Source organism: Piliocolobus tephrosceles, unplaced genomic scaffold, assembly GCF_002776525.5.
Source record: "Piliocolobus tephrosceles isolate RC106 unplaced genomic scaffold, ASM277652v3 unscaffolded_109, whole genome shotgun sequence".
NCBI lineage: Eukaryota > Metazoa > Chordata > Mammalia > Primates > Cercopithecidae > Piliocolobus > Piliocolobus tephrosceles.
This window is the reverse complement of record NW_022291976.1, coordinates 97,197-121,241: the sequence shown is the minus strand read 5'-3', so window position 1 is coordinate 121,241 and position 24,045 is coordinate 97,197. Positions and strand designations below refer to the sequence as shown.

Here is a 24,045-nt window from a genome sequence, read left to right as displayed (position 1 = left end):
AGTAATCTGGTTGTGGGTCTTTAAAGTTTTTTTAAAATCAAAGTTTGAGGGAAATTTGAGGTGGCCACTACTCACATTTAAAGATTGCCTGACTTAATGACACATACTCTTCTTCTGGTTGATACGTAGGAATAAACTTGGTTAATGCAAGTCTTAGAATTTGTAAGCAGGTAGATTATTCTAAAGTAGTACCTTGAGGTGTAATTTGAATTTCATTTCTCTAGGGGATTTAAAAAACAAACCTGAAAGATCTATCTCAAATTAAAATTTGATGTATGTTACTACTGACACTATGTGGAGTAGACAGATTGTAGTTTCTATATGGAGAAAAAGTCATTTGAAAGGAGAACCTACTTTTTAAACGTGAGGAAATGGCACTCATATAGGCAAAATTATAGGCTTTTTGTTTGAAAGGGTCTATTTTTCTTAACTTGGTTTTTTTTTTTACATTGTTTTATAATCAGTTATTAAGAAAACATGTATTCATAAAATGGTACAAATGCATTTGATATCTGGAAAAACAAGTGCATGATCACTTTTATTGCACATGTTTAATTTTTATATTTAGCCTATATTGGCACATTGTCAGGAAATCCATCTCGTGGTGTTACTCAGTTAAGAGGTCTCCACTGTATTTAGTTTCTGTTCCTGCAGATCCACCAATTCAAGACTCTAGGTCATCTCACTCCCTCTTCCATCCCGAAGATGACTTCTATCCACAAGCAGGACTGAATCAAAAGACATTTTTCACTTAGCTCTTGAGCTGAACCACCTCCTCAATGACCTTCCTCTGTCTCCATCAAGAACTGGAGCTCAGTTTTTTGAAGATGTAATAGAACTACTCAGCCCAAGTGTGGCTGATTGAAGACAAAAAGAAGATACCTCATATGTTTCACCACAGTGCAGCCAAACGTAACTGTGTTGTCCACCTCCTCATTCTGTAAAGCTTGGCAGGGGCATCTGATTTTTGACTCTGTTCACCAATAAGACTTTAGCCAGTCAGTGGCTTTCTGAAGATCAGTAAAATCAACAAACTTTGGGTCAGCTGTCCAGAAATCAGATTGTGGTAAGCACTCAAGGACAGATAGGATCCCTGTAGGGAGCTACTTGTAAAAGATGCTTTGTTTTATTAGTAGAGGTTGCTTTTATGGGAAAAGTTGGGGGAAGAGGTGGATGGGGAAGGCCACGGTTAGCAAAGCTTACCCGCGTCCCCATTCTTTCAGTTTTCTTGGGAATCTTACAGCTTAGGATAATTTTCATACCACAGAACAAGAGAAGTAGGGCCAGGTGCAGTGGCTCACGCCTATAATCCCAGCACTTTGGGAGGTCGAGATGGGCAGATCACCTGAGGTCAGGAGTTCAGGATCAGCCTGGCCAACATGGCAAGACCCCATCTCCACAAAATAAAACAAAAATTAGCCGGGTGTGGTGGCAGGTGCCTATAATCCCAGCTACTAGGGAGACCGAGGCAGGAGAATCAATTGAAACCAGGAGGTGGAGGTTGCAGTGAGCCGAGACCACGCCACTGCACTCCAGCCTGGGCGACAAAGTGAGTCTCCATCTCAAAAAGAAAAGAAAGAACAAGAGAAGTAGAGGGTCACTTGCTTCTGTCTCCTCTTTACAGTCTTTTCTAGAAAAGTGAGCTTTATTTTTGCTTCATGAAGGAAAGAAACCAATCATTTGAATTTATAATTTTGTAGTAAATACCTAATTTTTTTCTCAAGTTCTGATTTAAATTGATACTAACCAGCATGTACTTTGTTCTTGAGATTCATAAACCATATTTTTGTTCTACAAAAGTAGCATGTATATTTGTGTCTTTAAAAAAACAACATTTGAGGCCGGGGCAGTGAATTGCTTGTAATCCCTGCACTGGAAGGCTGAGGTGAGAGAAATGCTTGAGCCTGGGAGTTCGAGACCGGCCTAGGCAAGATAGTGTGAGATCCTGTCCCTACAAAAAATACCAAAAAATTAGCCGGGCATGGTGGGGGAGCGCCTATAGTCCCAGGAGGATTGCTTGAGCCAGGACACTGAGAAATCAAACATTTCAGGGTCATAATTACATAGCATGGAGGATGAAACCAATATTTTAGCTTGTAGGGAATAATAATTCAATAATTAATTGTAGATGAATATTAAAAATACTACTTTAGAATAACTTTAAAGTCACTTTCCCATCCTTATTAGTAAGTGTAGTTATTGGTACTAATTTTTTCATAATTATTCATTATTAATTGACTAAAAAAGGAGAAGATACAAATGAAATCAATAGTTCTCTACTTCTCAAAAATGTGAAAAAATGTATTTCATGGGGATTCTTTGTCTAAAATGTATATTTTAAAATTAGGAGCAATTCATTAAAATGCAGGCTGGGTGTGATGGCTCATGCCTGTGATGATAGCACTTTGGGAGCCCTAGGTGGGTGGATGGCTTGGGCTCAGGAGTTCAAGACCAGCCTGGGCAATGTAGTGAGACCTTGTGTCTCTACAAAAAAATGCAAAAATAGGTGGCACACACCTCTAGTCCCTTCAGAAGCTGGGAAGATCACCTGAACCCCGGAAGCTTTAGGCCCTAGTGAGCTGTGATCACACCACTGCACTCCACCCTGGGTGACAGAGAGCCTGTCTCAAAAAAAAAAAAAAAGAAAAAACATACGGGCCAGCAGCCGTGGTGGCTCACACCTGTAATCCCAGCACTTGGGAGGCTGAGATAGGTGGATCACCTGAGGTCAGAGTTCGAGACCAGCCTAAACAACATGGTGAAGCCCTGTCTTTACTAAAAATACAAAAAATTAGCTGGGCGTGGTGGCAGGCGTCTGTAGTCCCAGCTACTAGGGAGGCTGAGGCAGGAGAATTGCTTGAACCCACGAGGCAGAGGTTGCAGTGAGCCGAGATCGCACCATTACACTCCAGCCTGGGCAACAGAGCGAGAGACTGTCTCCAAAAAAAAAAAAAAAAAAGAAAAAGAAAAGAAAAGAAAACATACTATGTGGAAAGTCTTATTTAATGGCTATAAATTTAGAAGATGTGACAGTTGATTACATTAAATTGGAGGCTTCATTTCCTTTGAACTTCAGAGTTTGAGTTTAAAGGTAACATTTTTGTTTTACTAAAATGGCCATTGTTTTGACTAAACTTTTATTAATGTAAATACATCAATTTTTTTATATATGCAAATTTATGTACATACACTATATTGGCAGATTTTTCCCTGATGAAAATTATGCTTCATTGGTGGCTGGAGTGCAATGGCACTCTCTTGGCTCACCACAGTCTCCGCCTCCCAGGTTCAAGAAATTCTCCTGCCTCAGCCTCCCGAGTAGCTAGGATTATAGGCACATGCTACTGCGGCTGGCTAATTTTTGTATTTTCAGTAGAGATGGGGTTTCACCATGTTGGCCAGGCTAGTCACCTCAAGTGATCTGCCGACCTCAGCCTCCCAAAGTATTGGGATTACAGGCATGAGCCACCATGCCCAGCCCCATTGGTAACTTTTAATATAAATCTCCTATATGAATACATTAAGCTTCATTTTATCCTACTTCGACTTTTTTTTTTTTTTTTGGAGGCATGGTGTCGCTCTGTTGCCCAGGCTGGAGTGCATTGACACAGTCTGGGCTCACTATAGCCTCTATCTTCCAGGCTCAAACCATCCTCTCACCTCAGCGTCCCAAGTGGTAGCTGGGACTACAGAAATGTGCCACCACGCCCTTTTTTGTACTTCTTGTAGAGATGGGGTTTCTCTGTGTTGCCCAGACTGGTCTCAAACTCCTGGGCTCAAGCAATCCACCCATCTCGGACTCCCAAAATCCTGAGATTACAGGTGTGAGCCACCATGCCCTGCCTGTACTCTTCAAAAAATTTCTTTTCAGGTTGATTTCTGTTTAATAGAGTAAGGGTTTGCAGGAACTTGTTTTTTTTTTGTAAATAAGACATGAGTCTTGCTGCTCTGTCGCCCAGGCTACAGTGCAGTGGCGCCATTTCAGCTCACTGCAACCTCCACTTCCTGGGTTCAAGCAATTCTTCTGCCTCAGCCTCCCAAGTACCTGGGATTACAGGCATGCGCCACCACGCCCAGCTAATTTTTGTATTTTTAGTAGAGACGGGGTTTCACCTTGTTGGCCAGGCTAGTCACGAACTCCTGACCTCAACAGATCCGCCTAGCTCGGCCGCTCAAAGTGCTGGGATTATAGGTGTGAGCCACTGTGCCCAGCCGCAGGAGCTTTTAATTTAGGGATTTTTGTTGTTTTGTTTTTATTTTTATTGGTTTTAGTGTTTACCTATTCATCCCAGATTTATCTACCTACAAATACTACCCCCAGCATCTATCTACCTCTTACTGGAATTTTGTGAAGCAAAAGATAACTGCTATAAAATCACTCTGAGTTATGAAATTGAGATCACCCTAGGGCCTACCTGAGCAACCCTCTTTCCTTGGAGAAAGTCTGGGTTTTATCTTGAAACTCTGGTATTGATGCCAAGAAAATATTAACTAAGTTAAGCAGTTTACTGAAACAGTTTGTTATTTCCCTCTTCCAAAAGTATCGATTGTGGCTGTAGGGCTTTCTCTTTGGAATTGAGGTTGCCCAGTTCTGCCCAATAGAATCATACTCCAGGTCTTATTGTGACTGATTACTTTTAAACAATGAGATAGATAATAATAGCTAATAGCTATTGGCACTTTGAATGTACCAGACACTGTTCTAGGTACTTTACATGTATTAAGTTATTTAAGCTTCACAATAAACTTATGATGTAGATATTGTTGTTATATCCTTTATTTTATAGATAGGGAAACTGAGGTGTACAGAAGAGTTAAAAAAATTGGTACAGCCACTTGTACATTTGTGGTATCTACTGATGGTAAGATTTTTTCAGTTAATGGTAGCATCTCATTCTCTTTTTTGTTGTTGTTGTTGTTTTTTTGAGACAGGGTCTCATTCTGCCACCCAGGCTGGAGTGCACTGACATGATCACAGCTCACTGCAGCCTCGACCTCCTGGGTTCAAGCAATTCTCCTGCCTCAGCCCCCTGAGTAGCTAGGACTACAGGCGAGTTCCACCATGCCTGGCTGATTTTTATATTTTTTTTGTAGAGACAGGGTTTCGCCATGTTGCCCAGACTGGTCTCAAAACTACCTGGGCTCAAGTCATCTGCTCACCTCGGCCTCCCAGAATGCCCTAGCATTTTGGGATTATAGGCATTGAGCCACCACACCTGGCTGCATCTCATTCTTTATATTCCCCAACTTTGTTGGTTTTTTACTGTTTTAATTCTTCTTGCTTAATTAAATAAGAAATAGCACCGACCAGTCATCTTTTTGATTACGGGAAAACAGATGTCATACTCTTAAGTGGGTGATTCCTTGGATTCATCATTTTTTAAAACCTATTGCTACAATGGAATTGGAAGGATATCATGGAAAAAGTATCAACGATGTTTCTTTTTGAAAGTTATGGTCTGCTGGGTGCTGTGGCTTACCCCTGTAATCCCAGCACTTTGGGAGGCTGAGGCGGGTGGATCATGAGGTCAGGAGTTCAAGACCAGCATGGCCAAGATAGTGAAACCCCATCTCTACTAAAAATACAAAAATATTAGCCAGGCGTGGTGTTGGACCCCTGTAAGCCCAGCTATTTGGGAGGCTGAGGCAGAGAATTGCTTGAACCCAGGAGGTGGAGGTTTCAGTGAGCTGAGATTGCGCCACTGTACTCCAGCCTGTGTGACAGAGTGAGACTCTGTCTCAAAAAACAAAGTTATGGTTGTATTATCTGGGCGTAAAAATCATTTAGAAGTATTTTCCCTAAAAAGACTCACATGTAAGGTAATTTTTTGGGGGAGTCATACTATCAAAATTATCTATGATATTAGATTAAGGTTTAATAAGCATTACTAAGTATATAACTTAGTATATTACTAAGTATATAAGAAATTACTAAGTATATAACTTGAAATTATATAATTAGACATGAGTTTTGTTTTAGACAGACTTTACCACACAATATCTAGAACCAGTTTATAAGTGGATTGTCATTGTAATGACTGCCTTTTTTATTTTTATTTATTTATTTATTTATTTTTTTGAGACAGAGTCTTCCTCGATCACCCAGGCTGGAGTGCAGTGGTGTAATCTCAGCTCAGTGCAACCTGCGCCTTCCCTGTTCCAGTGATTCTCCCACTTCAGCCTTTCAAGTAGCTGGGACTACAGGTGTACACCACCATGCCCAGCTAATTTTTTGTATTTTTAGTAGAGATGGGGTTTTCACCATGTTGGCCAGGCTAGTCTTGAACTCCTGACCTCTGGCGATCTGCCTGCCTGGGCCTCTCAAAGTGCTGGGATTACAGGCGTGACCTGCCACACCCAGCCAATGACTACTTTTTTTAAAATCCAGCTATGTTAACTATTAATAGCCTTTCAGTACTATCTATATACAATTTTTATCTTAATACTAAAAAATACAGACCATCAGGTATTACTCATATCATGTAGTATTAGTGTAGTGGGTTTTTAAAAATTATATATGTGGCCGGGCGTGGTGGCTCACACCTGTAATCCCAGCACTTTGGGAGGCCAAGGCAGGCAGATCACGAGGTCAGGAATGACCATCCTGGCCAACATGGCAAAATCCCATCTCCACTGAAAATACAAAAATTAGCCAGTTGTGGTGACACACGCCTATAGCCCCAGCTACTTGGGAGGCTGAGGCAGGAGAATCACTTAAACCTGGAAGACGGAGGTTGCAGTGAGCCGAGACCACACCATTGCATTCCAGCCTGGGCAACAGAGTGGGACTCCATAAAAAAAAATATATATATATACACACACACACACACACACACACACACACACACATATTCATGTTCTGTGTAAAATGTAAATTGTGCTAAAATCACTTCACAACACCTTTTTTTTTTGAGATAGAGTCTCACTCTGTTGCCCAGGCTGGAGTGCAGTGGCGCATCTTAGCTCACTGCAACCTCTGTCTCCTGGGTTCAAGCAATTCTCCTGTCTCAGCCTCCCCAGTAGCTGGGACTACAGGTGCACGCCACCACGTCCGGCTAATTTTTGTACATTTAGTAGTATATTTAGTAGAGACAGGGTTTCAACATGTTGTGGTGAGGCTGGTCTCAAACTCCTGACCTCAGGTGATCCACTTGCCTCAGCCTCCCAAAGTGCTGAGATTACAAGCGCGAGCCACCATGCCTGGCACTACAACACCCTTTTACAGATATTCTGATAGATGTTCATTTTTTAAAGTTTAACATAATGAACATGTTCATAAATCTGTATCTTCAAGTAGTAATCTTGAATAGTTTTTTTATATAATTATTTCTTAGGACATTTGGCGTTATTTTTTAACTTTTAACATTTTTCACAATATATTTGGTTTACTGAAAAAATATTAAAATTATTTGTACTGTAAATAAAGTAATTATCAATTTGAAGATACATGTATACTAGACTGAAATGAAGCTTTTGGCCTTTGGGAGATTACATAATTTTGAAGAGTTGCAAGTTTTAAGAAGGTAAAAGTTTTAAGAAGGAAAGGTGTGGATTCAGGAAATGTAGAAAATGGGAAGTAGGCAGCTCAGGAAAGGAATCTTTGTATGAGAGTAAAATTAGAAGAAAAATGGAGCTAATGCTATTTGTGGAATAGATCTTGAAGCATTCGGAGTCATGTCTATGTGTGCATCTGTCTGTTCTTGTATCTCTGACCTAACACAATAAAGTAATGGTAGTCTCAAGAGTTAAACTCATTGTATTATATGTACCTGACAGATGTTCTTTATTTGTTCTTACCAGACAGTACATAGTGCTTCTTGACTTGTATATCTCTGTTCACACTTATCTATATCCAGATTACTTAGATGCTGCTGGCTTTATATCTCATCTCTACTACTGTTTCTGAGATTTTGCCTTTTCATCACGTGGCACAACCCCATGTGGCCCTAACTCCAGTCCAGTACCTTTCTATGTTTCTTCCCACTTTCCTTCCTGCTAACCACCTCATTCTCTGCCTGTGTCTTTTAATACTGAAACACCTTCTTGTTCACATGGTGAATCTGTTCTGAGGATAGGAACTATTACTTTCAACAATTATTCTTTCTATTCTCATAGTAAAGAAACACTCTAGCAACATGTTCCTTTATCTTCAGTGCCACCTTTTATCCCCAGTAAACAAACACATTTTAAAAGCAATGTCAAATTTTAAGATGCATGTTATATTTAAGTAGAGTTAAAGTAGTAGTATGCACAATGAAGCTATAGCTTTGACCTAATCTGGAAGTCACTGTATGAGAAGTTGGAAAATGTCACCTTTGAACAATGTTCCACTTACTGTGGTTGGAAAATATTGTTAACTAGACGTATTCTTGTGCAGTGGAATTGTGTTGTGTTCAGAGGGAATAAATCTCAAAGAGGCCCAGCTTATCTTAGTTTACTGCAGGTTGAATATCCCTAATTCAAAAAATGTGAAATCTGAAATGCCTCAAAATCTGAAATTTATCATCAAGCGTGATGGCTCACGCCTGTAATACGGGCACCCTGGGAGACTGAGGCGGGCAGATCACCTGAGTTTGAGAGTTCGAGACCAGCCTGGCCAACACAGTGAAAACCGTCTCTATTAAAAATACAAAAATTAGCCGGATGTGGTGGCACACGCCTATAACCCCAGCTACTGGGGAGGCTTAGGCATGAGAATTGCTTGAACCGGGGAGGCAGAGGTTGTAGTAAGCCAAGATCATGTTACTGCACTCCAGCCTGGGCAGCAGAATGAGACGGTATCACCAAAAAAAAAAAAATCTGCAACTTAGGTGTGATCAGTCATACCTATAATCCCAGCACTTTGGGAGGCCAAGGCAATATTGCTTGAGCCTAAGAGTTTGAGACCAGCCTGGACAACGTAGTGAGATACTGAGAGCCCATCTCTACCAAAAGAAAAATTGTTTAAAGCCAGGCATGGTGTTATGCACCTGTCATCCCAGCTACATGGAAGGCTGAGGCAGGAGGATCACTTCAGCCCAGGAGGTTGAGGCTGCAGTGGCCCTGTTTACACCACTGCACTCCAACCTGGACAACAGAGTGAAACCTTGTCTTAAAAAAAAAAAAAGCCTGAAACTTTTTGAGCACTGACATGACGTTCAAAAGAAATGCTCATTGGATCATTTTGCATTTTCAGATAAGGGACACTCAACCTGTATATGGAGCAAGTGATAATAGGGATATTGAAAATAAAACATTTTGATATATATATGAAAAAATGAAATATTTTTGGTTACTAACTGCCTGTGAGTGATGAACACCGGCAACAAGTAAAAGGTTCTGATAGTTTATAGTTTATCATTTACCTTGAGATGGAATTCAGAAAAAGTATTGACAGAATAGATGGGTTTTTCTTAACCATCACAAATCTATTTTGAAAAGACTCATTTGAATAAAATGATTTTGTTAGTAAAATAATATATATATAAATCTGTCATTATTTGGCCTACCAAAGAAATCAGGTGTTTGTGGTTTTCAATCAAGGCTACAAACTACACCAAATGTTTCAGGATGAGAATTTTCAAATTGATTAGAAGAGCAACTATAGTTAAAATTTTTAGACCCCATCCTAAATGATGGTGATTGGATGCTGGAGATTTGTTTCTCTTCTTCTGCTTTGAGGAGGGGTGTGTGGTTTACTTTGTTTTTGATTAGTCAAGACTGATAGGATTAGGCTGGGCGGAGTGTAATGATTACATGCCTGTAATCCCAGCACTTTGGGAGGCAGGCAGATCACTTGAGGTTAGGAGTTTGAGACTAGCCTGGACAACGTGGTGAAACCCCATCTCTACTAAAAATACAAAAATTAGCCGGGTGTGGTGGCGCATATCTGTAATCCCAGCTGCTCCAGAGGCTGAGGTAGGAGAATTGCTTGAACCTTGGAGGTGGAGGTTGCAGTGAGCCGAGATGGCGCCACCACATTCCAACCTGGGGGAAAGAACAAGACTCCTCAAAAAAAAGAAAAAGACTAATAGGATTAAAAACAAGTAAACCTTTATCTAACGCAGGGAAGGGGACACAGTGATATTATTAGCATAGTAATGATCATTCAAAATTTGTCTTCTGGCCTGGCTTGGTGGCTCATGCCTGTAATCTCAGCACTTTGGGAGGCCAAGGCGGGCAGATCACCTGAGGTCAGGAGTTTGAGATCAGCCTGCCCAACATGGCAAAACCCCATCTCTACAAAAAGTTAGCCAGTTGTGGTGGCGGATGCCTGTAATCCCATCCCCTACTTGGGAGGCTGAGGCAGGAGAATCACTTGAACCCAGGAGGCAGAGGTTGCAGTGAGCCGAGATTGATCGCGCCACTACACTCCAGCCTGGGCCACAAGAGTGAAATTCCGTCTCAAAACAAACAAAATTTGTCTCCTATAAGTGCTCAGTTCTTAAGGAAATTATCTATTTTGCCTTAAAATATTCCCAGAACTAGATTTTTGTCATGGGGGCATTTTTGTGTGCATATACATGGATGCCAGAATTGAAACTCCACTAAGCCTAGATTTGAATTTGTTGCTACCACAAAGTGTTTTGTTTGCTTTTAATCTGAATCTGTGAATCTAGTTCAATAAATACTTGTTATTTGTGGTATCTGAAATTATAATAGTCACCTTTGAATGAAGTACAGTATTTTTCTTTCTGTAAAATTTTGTAACAAAATGAATACAATTTAGAGGAGTCAGAATGTAAATAGTTTTAATGGATGCTCATGGCTTTTTTGAATATTAGATTATAGGAGCTATATTAAATGTAGGCAAAGAGAGACACAGAAATAATAAAATAATGTATGTAAAGCAGCTCTGTGGTTACTGTAGTCTTTTCTGATACCAGTAGGTTTTGAGAACTGTTGTGTTTGACTATTAGAATTTTAATCTCAAGTAACCAATAGTGCTAATTTAGATGTCACATCTGAATCATTAAATGTAGAATAGCAAGATTGATTTCTGAAAAATTGAGGTTATTTAAACCCACCAATCCAGACGTTTCCTTTTGAATATTATTTACTTTGGTATAAATATAAAATAGAGATATTTTTAGCAGGTGGTTGTTTGAAGGAATTCTGAGTAATTATTGAGGAAGGTCATTGAGACAGGTCAGCTAGAGGTGGACACAATTGGATGGATTCTACCTGGCTGGAAGATGGAGCTTACTGGTGGATCAAAATCTCAGAGGGAAACTTTCCATTTTTAGCTTAAATGTTTATTAAAATTACATTCCAGTGAAGTACTGTATGCTGCTATTTTATTAGTAAAAATGAACTGATCATCAGTGATTATTATTATCCCACCAAAGAGATTGTTTTAAGTGATCGCTTGTATGTGAAATATATTTGGTTTGAGTGGTACTTAGTTAATATTTCTATACTTTAAAACATGAACTTTTTAATTATAATCAAAGTTAGAATACAGCACATCTTAAAAAGAAGTGGTTTCCCATTGTATGTTTATTTGCTGAAATCTGTCTTTGTATTTCCTCAGGTTTATGTGAGATTAAGACCATTTTTCAGGGAATTCCTGGAACGAATGTCTCAGATGTATGAGGTAAACATGCTTAAGCTAATTACATATGTATTTTTATTTTATTCAATATAGTACCCATATTTAGACCATGTATAATGATTACTTCTTTTCCCCTGAATTTATAGATCATTCTTTTTACTGCTTCTAAGAAGGTGTATGCAGACAAGTTACTGAACATACTAGACCCTAAAAAGCAACTGGTCAGGTAAATTTAATTAAGAAATAGTGGAAATGTCTGTCACACTGATCTATGAAATTACTGATTCTATTTCATTTTAATGGCCATTTTCAGTTGGCTGCATATGTGTTGAATGGTGAATATAAATGAATTTTTTAAGCCCCTAAACTCTTTAAAAGAGTTCCTAATGATGGAACTCCAGACAGACGTTCTTTAAAGGATACAAAGATCCAGTGCCTTTATTCACTGTGACATCTATATCCTCATTTCTTTTGGGATTGGGGGAGACAGGGGTTTGGGGGGTTGTGTGGAATTTTTCCACATTGTGCATGATGTTTCATCTCCATACGTCTCTGAGATAATGCATGTTAATTTTACTTTTTAATGGCATAGAGAAATAAAATTTATTTTTTAGCAGAAAGGATCAAATTAAGCTCTTGCTTTTTTTGAAAGCAAATTTATCTTCCATGGAAAGAAAATGTTACATGAATCTGATTGGAAATTACAATGGGCTTAGTCACTCACGTTATCCTGACTGGACTTAATTCCTTGTGTGTGCCCTGAGCCAGCAGATGCAGTGTGTTCCTGGTTAGTGGGAGTGCCGTGGTGATTTTAAAACATTATGATAATTAGTTCCATTATTTTGTCAGCTGAAGTGAGATAGTAAGACTGCAGCAGTCTTGCTGTATCCTTTAAGATGAGGAGTTAATCTTTGAGTTTTTGACCAATAGCTGAGAGAGATGACACAAAAGGCTCATAAAAGCTTTAATAGGGCCAGGAGCAGTGGCTCACGCTTGTAATCCCAGCACTTTGGGAGGCCGAGTCCAGCTGATCACCTGAGGTCAGGAGCTTGAGGCCAGCCTGATCAACATGGAGAAACCCCTTCTCTACTAAAATTATAAAATTAGGTGGGCGTGGTGATGCATGCCTGTAATCCCAGCCACCTGGTAGGCGGAGGTTGCGAGATCGTGCCATTGCACTCCAGCCTGGGCAACAAGAGCAGAACTCTGTCTCAAAAAAAAAAAACTTTAATAGCTGGCTGCTTGCTTGTTTGCTTGCTTGCTTGCTTTTCTCTCTCTCTTTCTCTCTCTTTTCTTTTTTGAGGCAATTCTCACTCTTACCTAGGCTGGAGTGCAGTTTGCGAGTTTAAGAGATTCTCCTGCCTCAGCCTCTCAAGTAACTGGGACTATGGGTGCATACTAGCACACCTGGCAAATTTTTTGTGTTTTTAGTAAAGATGGGGTTTCATCCATGTTGGCCAGGCTGGTCTTGAATTCCTGACCTCAAGTGATCCACCCACTTTGGCCTCCCAAAGTGCTGGGATTACAGGCGTGAGCCACCACACTCAGCCCAGCTGGGTATTAATTTTCTTAAATACTTTTCCCATGTTGTCTTACTGGAAAATCCTAAACTGTATTTTGTGCTGTTAACAGTCCTTTATTATTCAGTGGTTGCAAGTACGCTGAAAGACTTTTCCTAATGTTCATATTTTGGAGGGTTTTTTCTTCTAAATAAAGTTGTGGTATCTTTTTTTTAATCTAAAGGGTCAAAATAAGTAAGCTGCAGTCACACAAATGGGAAATAGTATTTTCTATTCACAAAAGTATATTGTAATTTATACTAATTTTACCTCACTTTACTAAAGTATACCCAGTGATTTTGTTTTGATGACTTCATTCATTATAATGATTTCTATTCGCCACCTCCAATATTCCAGGAAAACAGTGGTGAGCAACACAAGCTCTTCCCTCTTGGAGCTTTCATTTACAAAAGAGGAACAAATGATAGTCATGCTGTGACAATGTGTTATAAATTAACAATCCTCTTTTAAACCAGATTTATAAAACCTACACACTTGAGGGTTTCCATTTGTTCTTTCTAGTTGTATTTTGAAAAATCTGAAACAAAAGCTTGTATTTTTGTTTGTTTGTTTGACAGAGAGTCTTGCTCTGTCGCCCAGGCTGGAGTGCAGTGGTGTGATCTTGGCTCACTGTAAACTTCGCTTCCCAGATTCAAGCGATTCTCTGGCCTCAGCCTCCTGATAGCTGGGATTATAGGCGCGCACTACCACGCCCAGCTGATTTTTGTATTTTTAGTAGAGATGGGGTTTCACCATGTTGGTCAGGCTGGTCTGGAACTCCTGACCTCGTGATCTGCCCACGTTGGCCTCCTAAAGTGCTGGGATTACCGACCAGCACGAGAGCACCGCGCCCAGTCAGCAAAAGCTTTTCAAACAGTAGATTGTGAGTGCTATAGGGAATTGTCTGTGTCGGTGATAAGATAGACTCTAAGAAATTCCTATGATCTAGGCCGGGCGCCGTGGCTCACACCTGTAATCTTACCAGCACTTTGGGAGGCCAAGGCCTGCAGATCACGAGGTCAGGAGTTCAAGACCAGCCTGGCCAACATAATGAAACCCCATCTCTACTAAAAATACAAAAAAAAATTAGCTGGCCATGATGCAGGTGCCTGTAATTGCAGCTACCTGGGAGGCAGAGGTTGCAGTGAGCTGAGAGTCTGCCGTTGCACTCCAACCTGGGCAACAGTGGGAGACTCCGTCTCAAAAAAAAAAATAAAGAAGAAAAGGAAAAAAAGAAATTCCTGTTTCTCTAAATCTCATGAGTTTCTAAAGAAGCAAGTCTACTCACATGGAAGAATAGACTTTGATGACTGGTACAAACTGCTCTTTGATGACTGGTACAAATAGTTTTCTTCTAAAAATGCAAATACATGCTGTACACCCTCAGATTCCTGAATGAATAATTGGAAGGTTTTTACTGTAATTTAATTAAAATAACTGTAGTATCCACGTACAGATTCAGTTGTCTCCTGTCTCAGTGAGTTTGCCACTATTGGTGAAGAGGCATCAACAGTGACTTGAATTTACATGCTGTATCTGCCTTTCCAATTTCCTCATATCCAATTGTTTATAGAAATAAAACAATGAATCTTATTTAGGCCCAACCAAGGCTTGAATTAAGTTACTTAGTCTTTTTTGTTTGTTTGTTTTTTCAAAGTAGAACTGACTAAACCTTCCAAGGGCCAGATGATCATTTGACTGTGATTATTAAAGTTATTCCTTATAAGAAGGGGGAAAGAACTGCTTATACATTTTGTCTGTTAAATTCTTCCTTTTTGCCATACCAACTGGCACTGATAATTTTAAGGTTGAGTTTTTGTTTGTGCGTGTGTATATGTAGATTTTTTTTAATTCTTGGTAGCAGTGTGACATATTTTGTGGGTAGAAAATCCCCGTTTCTTGAAACTGCATAATTTAAAATATAGGTCCAAATAGGTCCTAGGTTTTGCAAAATTGTTAGTGTGATTAAGACACAAGGAAGACAACTTACCAATTATTAATATATACAGAATAGAGTACTTCAAGGTAGAAAAAAATTATTGTATGTATCAATTATTAGTAATGTTCAGAGGCTAATATTTTGGGTATAAATTGAGATTATAATAATCACTTTAGTATTATTGTAAATCCTTTAATAGCTTTCTAAAATGATGTAGCATTTTTCTATTTGGGTGAAACATGGGTTTACATTTATAATACTTGATACTTAAATCTGAATTCCTCATTTCATTTAATCTCTGTTTTTTCAAATGATCATACACATATACTAAAAGAAAGAGGGTTGTTTAGGAAAAGTTGAAATGATGGAATGTTTTGGTCTTGGGACCTTTTCTCAAAAAAAATAAGGAAATCTAAAAAGCATTTTTCCAAATGCCAACACAGAAACATTCCTTCTTATATTTTCTATTCTGGCATGTACAGGGATAGGGAGGCTGTGTGGTCCACTGGTTAGAGCCAAGGACTGGGAGCCAGGAGGATCCTGGGTTCCAATGCGGGGCTAACCACTGACTTACTGTGTGACCTTGGGCAAGTCACTTGACCTCCTTGTGCCTCAGTCAACCATCTGGAAAATTGGTTAAAAAGCAGGACCTCGCTGACAACCAGATGCTGCATCTGAGCTGACCTTTCCTGGGTAAATAAATTACAAAAACAATTTAGAGTTTTTAATCCCCCTTTATAATTTAATTATAACATTTTGGGATAAACTCAAGTTCTTTAAGGCCTAGTAATATTTGGTTGTAAGCTTTCAGTAATTGCTAAGAATTTTTATAGTAAAATGGCAGCCCAACGTTTAGGCCCATATTTGTGTTTGAATTTCCTTCAAGAGAGAAAATAATATGGCTTAACCTATAAAGCCTATGGTATATATATGTGTGTATATGTAGAAAGGTTTTTTTTTGTTTTAATTTGTTTTTATTTTTATGTTTAGGCACCGGCTTTTCCGTGAACATTGTGTTTGTGTACAAGGAAACTATATAAAGGACTTAAATATTCTCGGAAGAGATCTTTCAAAAACTATAATAATTGACAACTCACCACAAGCCTTTGCATATCAGGTAGGAAGAAAGTTGATAAACAAACTCAGATTGGAAAAAATACAATGAAGACACATGCTGCCAAACAGAATATGATGGGAAGAGAATTTTCACTGGTGGAATTTCCCTTTAGTGTGTCATTGTTTTAGAATTAGAAATGACAAAGTAGTATATTCCTTTTGGAAACTTTTTACTTAAATGACATGCAGCATAAATGAAGAAAAACCTGAGTAAGAAAACTATAAGATAAGCATCATTTAATAGCATTCTTATCAGTTATTAAATCAATAATCAGTAATTTAATCAAACATATTTGAGTACTACAGCTATTTTAACTATGTTCTTCTGGTTATTTGGTTTAATGTTCTGAAATATTTTCTTAGACTATTTTATCAATATATTTGTACCTTTTGCTAGTACAACTACAACTATAGATGAGTCATCCTTCCTTTTTTTTTTTTAGTAGGAGTTTTGCTCTTGTTGCCCAGACTGGAGTGCAATGGTACGATATCAGCTCACTGCAACCTCCACCTCCTGGGTTTAAGCGATTCTCCTGCCTCAACCTCCCGAGTAGCTGGGATTACAGGCACCTGCCACCACGCCTGTCTAATTTTGTATTTTTAGTAGAGACGGTGTTTCTCCATGTTGGTCAGGCTAGTCTCGAACTCCTACCTCAGGTGATCCGCCGCCCCGCAGCCTCCCAAAGTGCTGGGATTACAGGTGAGCCACTGTGCCTGGCTGATGAGTCATCCTTTTAAGGTATATTTTAGATTATGAATATGTCCATGTGATATGATTTCTTTCTGTTTTCTTTTCTGTCTTTCTGGTTTTTTTGTTTGTTTTTTTGAGATGGAGTTTTTCTCTTGTCGCCCAGGCTGGAGTGCAGTGGCATGATCTCAGCTCACTGCAGCCTCCACCTCCCGGGTTCAGGTGATTCTCCTGCCTCCACCTCCTGAGTAGCTGGCACTACAGGTGCACACCACTATGCCTTGCTAATTTTTTTGTATTATTAGTAGAGATGGGGTTTTGCTATGTTGGCCAGACTGGTCTCGAACTTCTGACCTCAGGTGCTCCACCTGCCTCAACCTCCCAGAGTGCTGGGATTCCAGGTGTGAGCCACCGCAACCAGCCCCATGTGATAGAATTTCTTAGATTTGCTTCACAATAAGCCAGTCCAGAATCGGGATGATGGAAAGTGGATTGGAGTATAAACTAGATTTGTCTTTCTGTGTTTAAAAATGTCTATAATAAAAAGAAAACAAGGGAAAAGCTGTATAGGATATTATTTAGATCCTTACTTTTATTTGTTTACATTTAAAAATGTCTTTAAGAATTTCATCTTGGTTCCTAGATAAAATTATATCAATTATCCTTCATTTCATATACAAACATTTAGCCTAAATTTTAAAACATTTTATCCCAGAGATTTTTCACCATAAAATAAGTATGGCTTACGTTCTTGTTTCTAGGCTCCTCTTCAATGAAATACCATTAATTTGTTAAGTTTCTACTGTATTTCAGGTTATCCTGCTCGATGGGAATAGAATAATGAATGGGAGATATGGTCACTGTATTTAAGGGGGGAAAAAAGTATAGGCTTTTCTATATTCTCTTTAGATTGGTGGTGTCCCATCTTTCACAGTGCCTATCTAGCATTGTACTAATTGTAACTATTTCTTGAAAGAATAAAGGAATATTTTAGTTATATTAATGATCCTTGTAGAATGTGTTTTAATGGAACTTTCTTGTTTAGTTTTATGTACTCTGAGAAGAAATGACACTGAAAAACCAATAGGCTTCAATTTATTTCCTTATCCTCTGTCTCTTGCACTATTGAGCTGTCAAAGAAAAGTCTGGCGACATTACTTTTCAAAGGAACTTTTAGATCAGTGTTTACTTAATAAATCTTTGTTTATTTTTTAACTTTTTCCAAACTAGGCATAATATAAGTAAAAGAGGATTTAATTACTTATTTATTGTTTTAGCTTTCTAATGGAATCCCTATAGAAAGTTGGTTTATGGATAAAAATGACAATGAACTCCTAAAATTGATTCCATTCCTGGAGAAGCTTGTAGAACTGGTAAGCATAGCTTATCTTTTTCTGTTGTGTTTTTGTTAGCTCACCTATATTGAAATAAATCTTTTTAAATGTCTTTGCTTTATGTGTACTGACTTATAAAGTCAACTGTGAGCCAGGTCACAGGTGCCATCATAGGTGCCTGTAGTGCCAGCTACTTTAGAGTCTGAGGCAAGAAGATTGATTGAGCCTAGGAATTTGAGGTCATACTAGGCAACATAGTGAGACTCCAGCTCTTTAAAAAATAATAATGATGATAATAAAGTCATCTGTCATGGGAGATAAGGGCAAAGGTTGTAAAAGATTATGTGCGGCTGGGCGCCGTGGCTCAAGTCTGTAATCCCAGCACTTTGGGAGGCCGAGACGGGTGGATCACGAGGTCAGGAGATCGAGACCATCCTGGCTAACATGGTGAAACCCCGTCTCTACTAAAAAATACAAAAAACTAGCCGGGCGAGGTGGCGGGCGCCTATAGTTCCAGCTACTCGGGAGGCTGAGGCAGGAGAATGGCGGGAACCCGGGAGGCGGAGCTTGCAGTGAGCTGAGATCCGGCCACTGCACTCCAGCCTGGGTGACAGAGCGAGACTCCGTCTCAAAAAAAAAAAAAAAGAAAAAGATTATGTGCATTTTCAAACTTTTTTGTTTTTTGAGGCAGGGTCTTGTTCTGTCACCCAGGATGCAGTGTAGTAACATAATACTACTCATAGCAGCCTTGACTTCCTGGGCTCAATCAATCCTCCTGGCTCAGCCTCCTGGGTAACTGGGACTATAGGCATGTGCCACCACACCTGGCTAATTTTTGTGTTTTTTTGTAGAGAGGGGATTTTACCATGTTGCCCAGGCTGGCCTCAAACTCATGGGCGCAAACTATCTGCCCAGCTTAGCCTCCCATAATGCTGGGATTACAGATGTGAGCCACCATACCCAGCCACATTTTCAGGCTTTATATATTATATTAAAATTATGCTTATCAGTATTTAAGAATTTATAGATTGAATGTCTTTACTATTTCAGTGGTGTTTCTCTTACAAGTTGCTTGGCAGTTGTGTTAGAAATAACATTAAATTGGCCGGGCATGGTGGCTCATGCCTGTAATCCCAGCACTTTGAGAGGCCAAGGCAGGTGGGTCACTTGAGGTCAGGAGATCAAGACCAGCCTGGCCAACATGGTGAAACCTCCTCTCTACTAAAAATATAAAAATGAGCTGGGCGTGGTGGTGGGCGCCTCTAATCCCAGCTACTCTAGAGGCTGAAGTAGGAGTATCACTTGAACCTGGGAGGCGGAGGTTGCAGTGAGCCGAGATTGCACCACTGCATTCCAGCCTGGGTGACAGAGTGAGACTTCGTTTCAAAACAAAACAAACAAAAAAACATTAAATTTTTCATTTTGATATTATAATTCACATCTAGAATTAATGCTTATGCCACCGAAATTTTATTCTGGGAATTCTATTTCTATATCACATGGAACACTTAGCTTTAAAGACCTATGTAGAAAGTAGAATTCTCTTTTACCTATCTTGGTTTGGCCTCTATTGCTTAATGAAACTTTGGCAGAGTGTAGTAGTACACACCTTTTTAATCCCACTGGTTTTGTTTGTTTGTTTGCGACAGGGTCTTGCGCTTTCGCCCAGGCTGGAGTGCAGTGGCGCGATCTCAGCTCACTGCAGCCTCCACCTCCCGGGTTCAAGTGATTGTCGTGCCTCAGCCTTCTAAGTAGCTGGATTACTGGCACCCGCCACCATGCCTGGCTAATTTTTTGTATTTTTAGTAGAGACTGGGTTTCACCACGTTGGCCAGGCTGATCTTTGAACTCCTCACCTCAGGTAATCTGCCTGCCTTGGCCTCCCAAAGTGCTGGGATTACAGGCATGAGCCACTGTACCCAGCAGTAATCCCACCATTTTGGAAGGCTAAGGTGGGAGGATTACTTGAGGCCAGGAGTTTGAGACTAGTCAGGTCAACATAATGAGACCTCATCTCTACATACATACATACATACATACATAAGCAAGCAAGCAAGCAGGGCATTGTGGTATGTGCCTATAATTCCAGCTACTCAGGAGGCTGAGGTGGGAGGATTGCTTGAGCCCAGAAGTTTGAGGCTCCAGTGAACCAGGATTGTGCCACTGCATTCCAGCCTGGGTGAAAGAGCAAGACCCTGTCATTCATTCATTCATTCATTTATAAATAAATAAACAAATCTTGGGAGGCCAAGGTGGGCAGATCACTTGAGGTCAGGAGTTGAAGACCAGCCTGGCCAACATGGTGAAACCCCACCTCTACAAAAATCACAAAAAATTAGCCAGACATGGTGGCTGGCGTCTGTATTCCCAGCTACTTGGGAGGCTGAGGCACGAGAATCGCTTGAACCCAGGAGGTAGAGGTTGCAGTGAGCTGAGATTGTGCCATTGCACTCCAGCCTAAGCAACAGAGCAGGACTCTGTCTCAGAAAATAAAAATTAAAAAAAAAAAAAATCTTCAATGACAATTTTAATAAATCTAAATTTAACTGTATCTGTGTAGTATTTCCATTTGGCAAACAAAATATGTCATAAAATAAAAACTGGTATGTTTTCTCTGCAAGGTAAGAATATCTATGTTATGAGGATCATATCTTTGAAATAATATGCCTTTTTAAAAATTGTCTTTTTTCCACACAGAATGAAGATGTTCGACCACACATCAGAGACAGATTTCGCTTGCATGATTTGCTGCCCCCAGATTAAGTACAAAGACTTGTCAAATCACTGAAGGGGGAGAGAATGCAGGACCCTTTTGGACTAAGACAAAAACATTGCCATTACTGTTGAAATTTTGCATTTTTGTACCCCGTCTTGCTTTTCTTATCTTTGGTGCCCAATAATAATCAAGGGTTACAGAAAGAGACTTTATCTATCTCAGATCGAATACATATAGTAGGTAGGCTAAAACAGAAGAGTCTTTAGAACTAGTGCAACTCCAGTGAAATTTTTTTATGTACAGGACATCTGCAGTTTATAAAGAATTCTGTTTCTGCCACCAGCAGTTTGACCTGTAGTCACACAGGATTTTATGATAATAACAGAGATGAAAATGGACTTTTATTTTCTCTCTGTTTGGTGCTCTAAGTGGGTTTGTAGCCACTTTTCTGTTACTTTATGATTCTCATTTCAACAGGAATGGCCAGTAAAAGTTGTTTTATTTTTCCTGTTAAGGTTTATAACCTTTTTACATTTTTGACCTGTATTAGATTAGAATTTCATTATGCATTCCGTTTAGTTGAGGCGCTTCATAGTTTTCTGGAGATAGTCAGTTTTTAGTTTTTTATTATACATTTGAATGGCCGTTTTCCTGCTTTGTCTGCCTGCACATTGTATATTTGTTTAAAAATATTCTCTACTTTTAGTCCATGTAAGTTTCATTTAGAAAGACATGCATTTATATTTTGTTTCTGTAATATTCTACTGTAGGTGAAATCTTTTCAAAAATCAAGAGACTGGGTAGATAAGAATATATGAATGACTAATATACAAAAGATTTAAACCATTGTGATGGCGTATATTCTCAAATGGTAATATCTTGCAATGGCACACAGATATAATGGATAAAGGTATACCTCAGACTTCACTGTGCTCACAAATCTTTGAGGAGAAAGTTTGGTCACCTGTTTGGCTTGATTTAGTTACTGCTGCCTTTGGTTTTCTCCAGGAATGAAGTATTCAGCACAGTGACTCAGTATTTTTAGTTATTTTGCATGGGCTGGTAGTACCTCTGTTATGCCCTCAGTTACAATCAATTTAAAACTGTGTAACAGTCTTGGTACCTAACAGTAGCTATGCATAATCCTGTGGCACAGTACACTCTCAAGCCACCAATGCAGTTAATATGCTCTCATAGTGGTTTTTCTATGCTATATGAAAATAGTCTTCAAGCCTTGGTTCTCTAATGCAGCTACCACAAGAGGTTGATATTTTTATAGTGGCGTGTAATCTCCTTTTCGGGAGGCTTTTTATGGAAGGTAGAATTTGTAAAAGTTCGTATGCTTTGCCTCTCAACTGCATTAACATGCCACAGGCTCAGACTGTTTTTGTGTAAAGGATGTCAAAGAACGGCACTTTTTCTAAAGAGAAGTTTGATATTTTGTATGCTTGTTAAGAAAGTACAGTATTGGAAATTAAAGGTGGACAACTGATAATTGAGGAGTATGTCAATTAATTTTTTATGTATATTACCTGTTTACTTGTACAACTTACTGTACAAATTACATGCAGCTTCATTTTCAAATGAATCCTTAAAATAAGGAAATCTTTTTAGGAAAACATTTAATTTTTGTATTTTTGATTTTAAAGGCATGAGTTATGTCAATTTTCAGTGTATTAATGAAGATTTTAACTTTTCATCAGGTTGAGTGTTTTCTTACTATATTATCTGTTGTGTATGTAGTTAGCATATTGTGTCACTGAACTGTTTAAAAATCTAGCATGTAGAGCAAGCCTGTTTTGTGGAAAATCCTTATTCATTAAAAAAATAATCATGGCAGATTTTCTGCAAAAAAAAAAGCAAAAGCATTTGCAATTCAGAATACTGATTTTTTTAATTTTATTTAAAGAAAGGTATTTTGCTTGCAGGAAAAAAATACTACAGATTCATTTTAATGAGAATCTTTGAAATGTATTTATCTTTAGGGCATCTGGGCATCTTTATGCTGTTTGTCTTCTGTCTTTCTTGAAATAAAATGTACATACGTTACCTTTACATATGCTCTTGCTCAAAATTGTGAACCTAGTTACATTTCTCCCTGCCCCCTTCCTTTTTATGCTCAAACAGCGAAACCCAAAATTTATATGAGATCTGAACTTTCAGCATGCATTCTGTTTGCTGAAAGATTTCCTGATTTAGTGCATTCTCAAAGGGCTTTCCCATAATCTAAAGGGAAATGTAAGCACCTATTCTCTTGTGCCTGTGGGCACTTCAATAATAAAAACCAACTTTTTAAACTAATCATCTTTTATCAATGATTAAGTTGTTTTCAGTCCCACGCTAGGAGAGTTCCTTTAAGTCAGCTGATCAAGCAGAAGATGCTTCCATAAAGAAATAAACTAAGAAAATTTTATATGGCTTGAGAAAATTTCTTGAGGCCAAATTAATATTTTTTTCTTCATTACTTTATTTGAGTCATTTTAAATTTGTTAATACAAAATTTAAGATAATTTACAGAGACAATTTAACCAGCTTCCTTGCACCTTAACATAATGTCTTGTCTTCCCATTATCCTCTCTTTTCTTTATCTGTTAGTAGACATAAAAAACTTCCATTTAGTTAATCAGAGGTGTATATTTTTTAAATTGAAATGTGCCCAGCCCCTTCAGCTCACACAGGAAACATGAACTCTTCAAAAACTGACTAGTAAATGCAGGAGAGGTGGTACCTGGTGAGACACAGCGAAAGTGACCTGTATACACATTACAACTCTGGAGTACATATTAAAGTCATGCTATTTCCAGTGGTAAATGTCTGACTTTTAAGACATTCTTTTAAATATTTGTATCATTGTTAGGATGTTTTAATCAGTTGTTTTTTAATTCCATGTAATATATGTAGCCCTCATCAGATTTATATCACCGTATTTCTCCTTGTGTCCTAAGAGAATTGATGACAATTCGTAACCATAAATTGTTTTATATTAGCTAGTATGTATATTTATTTTTACCCAGTGGCTTTATCTGTTTCCCAAAATTTGTTTGGGATTTGTTGAAAGCATTGTGTAACTTCTATAAACGGCTATTTTCTTGTAACTGTCAGTGAAATGAATGTGTACATTGTTTTTTTTTTTTTTTTTTTTTTTTTTTTTTTTTTTTTT

General features: G+C 38.7%; 1 protein-coding gene across 2 annotated transcripts in view; it reads left to right on the top strand.

Annotated features, from left to right (window-relative positions):
- The window catches only part of LOC111529480 (CTD small phosphatase-like protein 2), a 110,279-nt gene extending 86,287 nt beyond the window's left edge, over positions 1 to 23,992 (top strand). For both annotated transcript variants that reach the window (XM_023196350.2, XM_023196353.3), the window contains exons 9-13: positions 11,513 to 11,575; positions 11,680 to 11,759; positions 16,022 to 16,148; positions 18,113 to 18,208; positions 20,867 to 23,992. In XM_023196350.2, coding sequence (XP_023052118.1) covers positions 11,513 to 11,575; positions 11,680 to 11,759; positions 16,022 to 16,148; positions 18,113 to 18,208; positions 20,867 to 20,932 — 432 coding nt within the window. In that variant the 3' untranslated portion in view covers positions 20,933 to 23,992. The remainder of the gene's footprint in view (positions 1 to 11,512; positions 11,576 to 11,679; positions 11,760 to 16,021; positions 16,149 to 18,112; positions 18,209 to 20,866) is intronic.
- Positions 23,993 to 24,045: the final 53 nt, after the last annotated feature.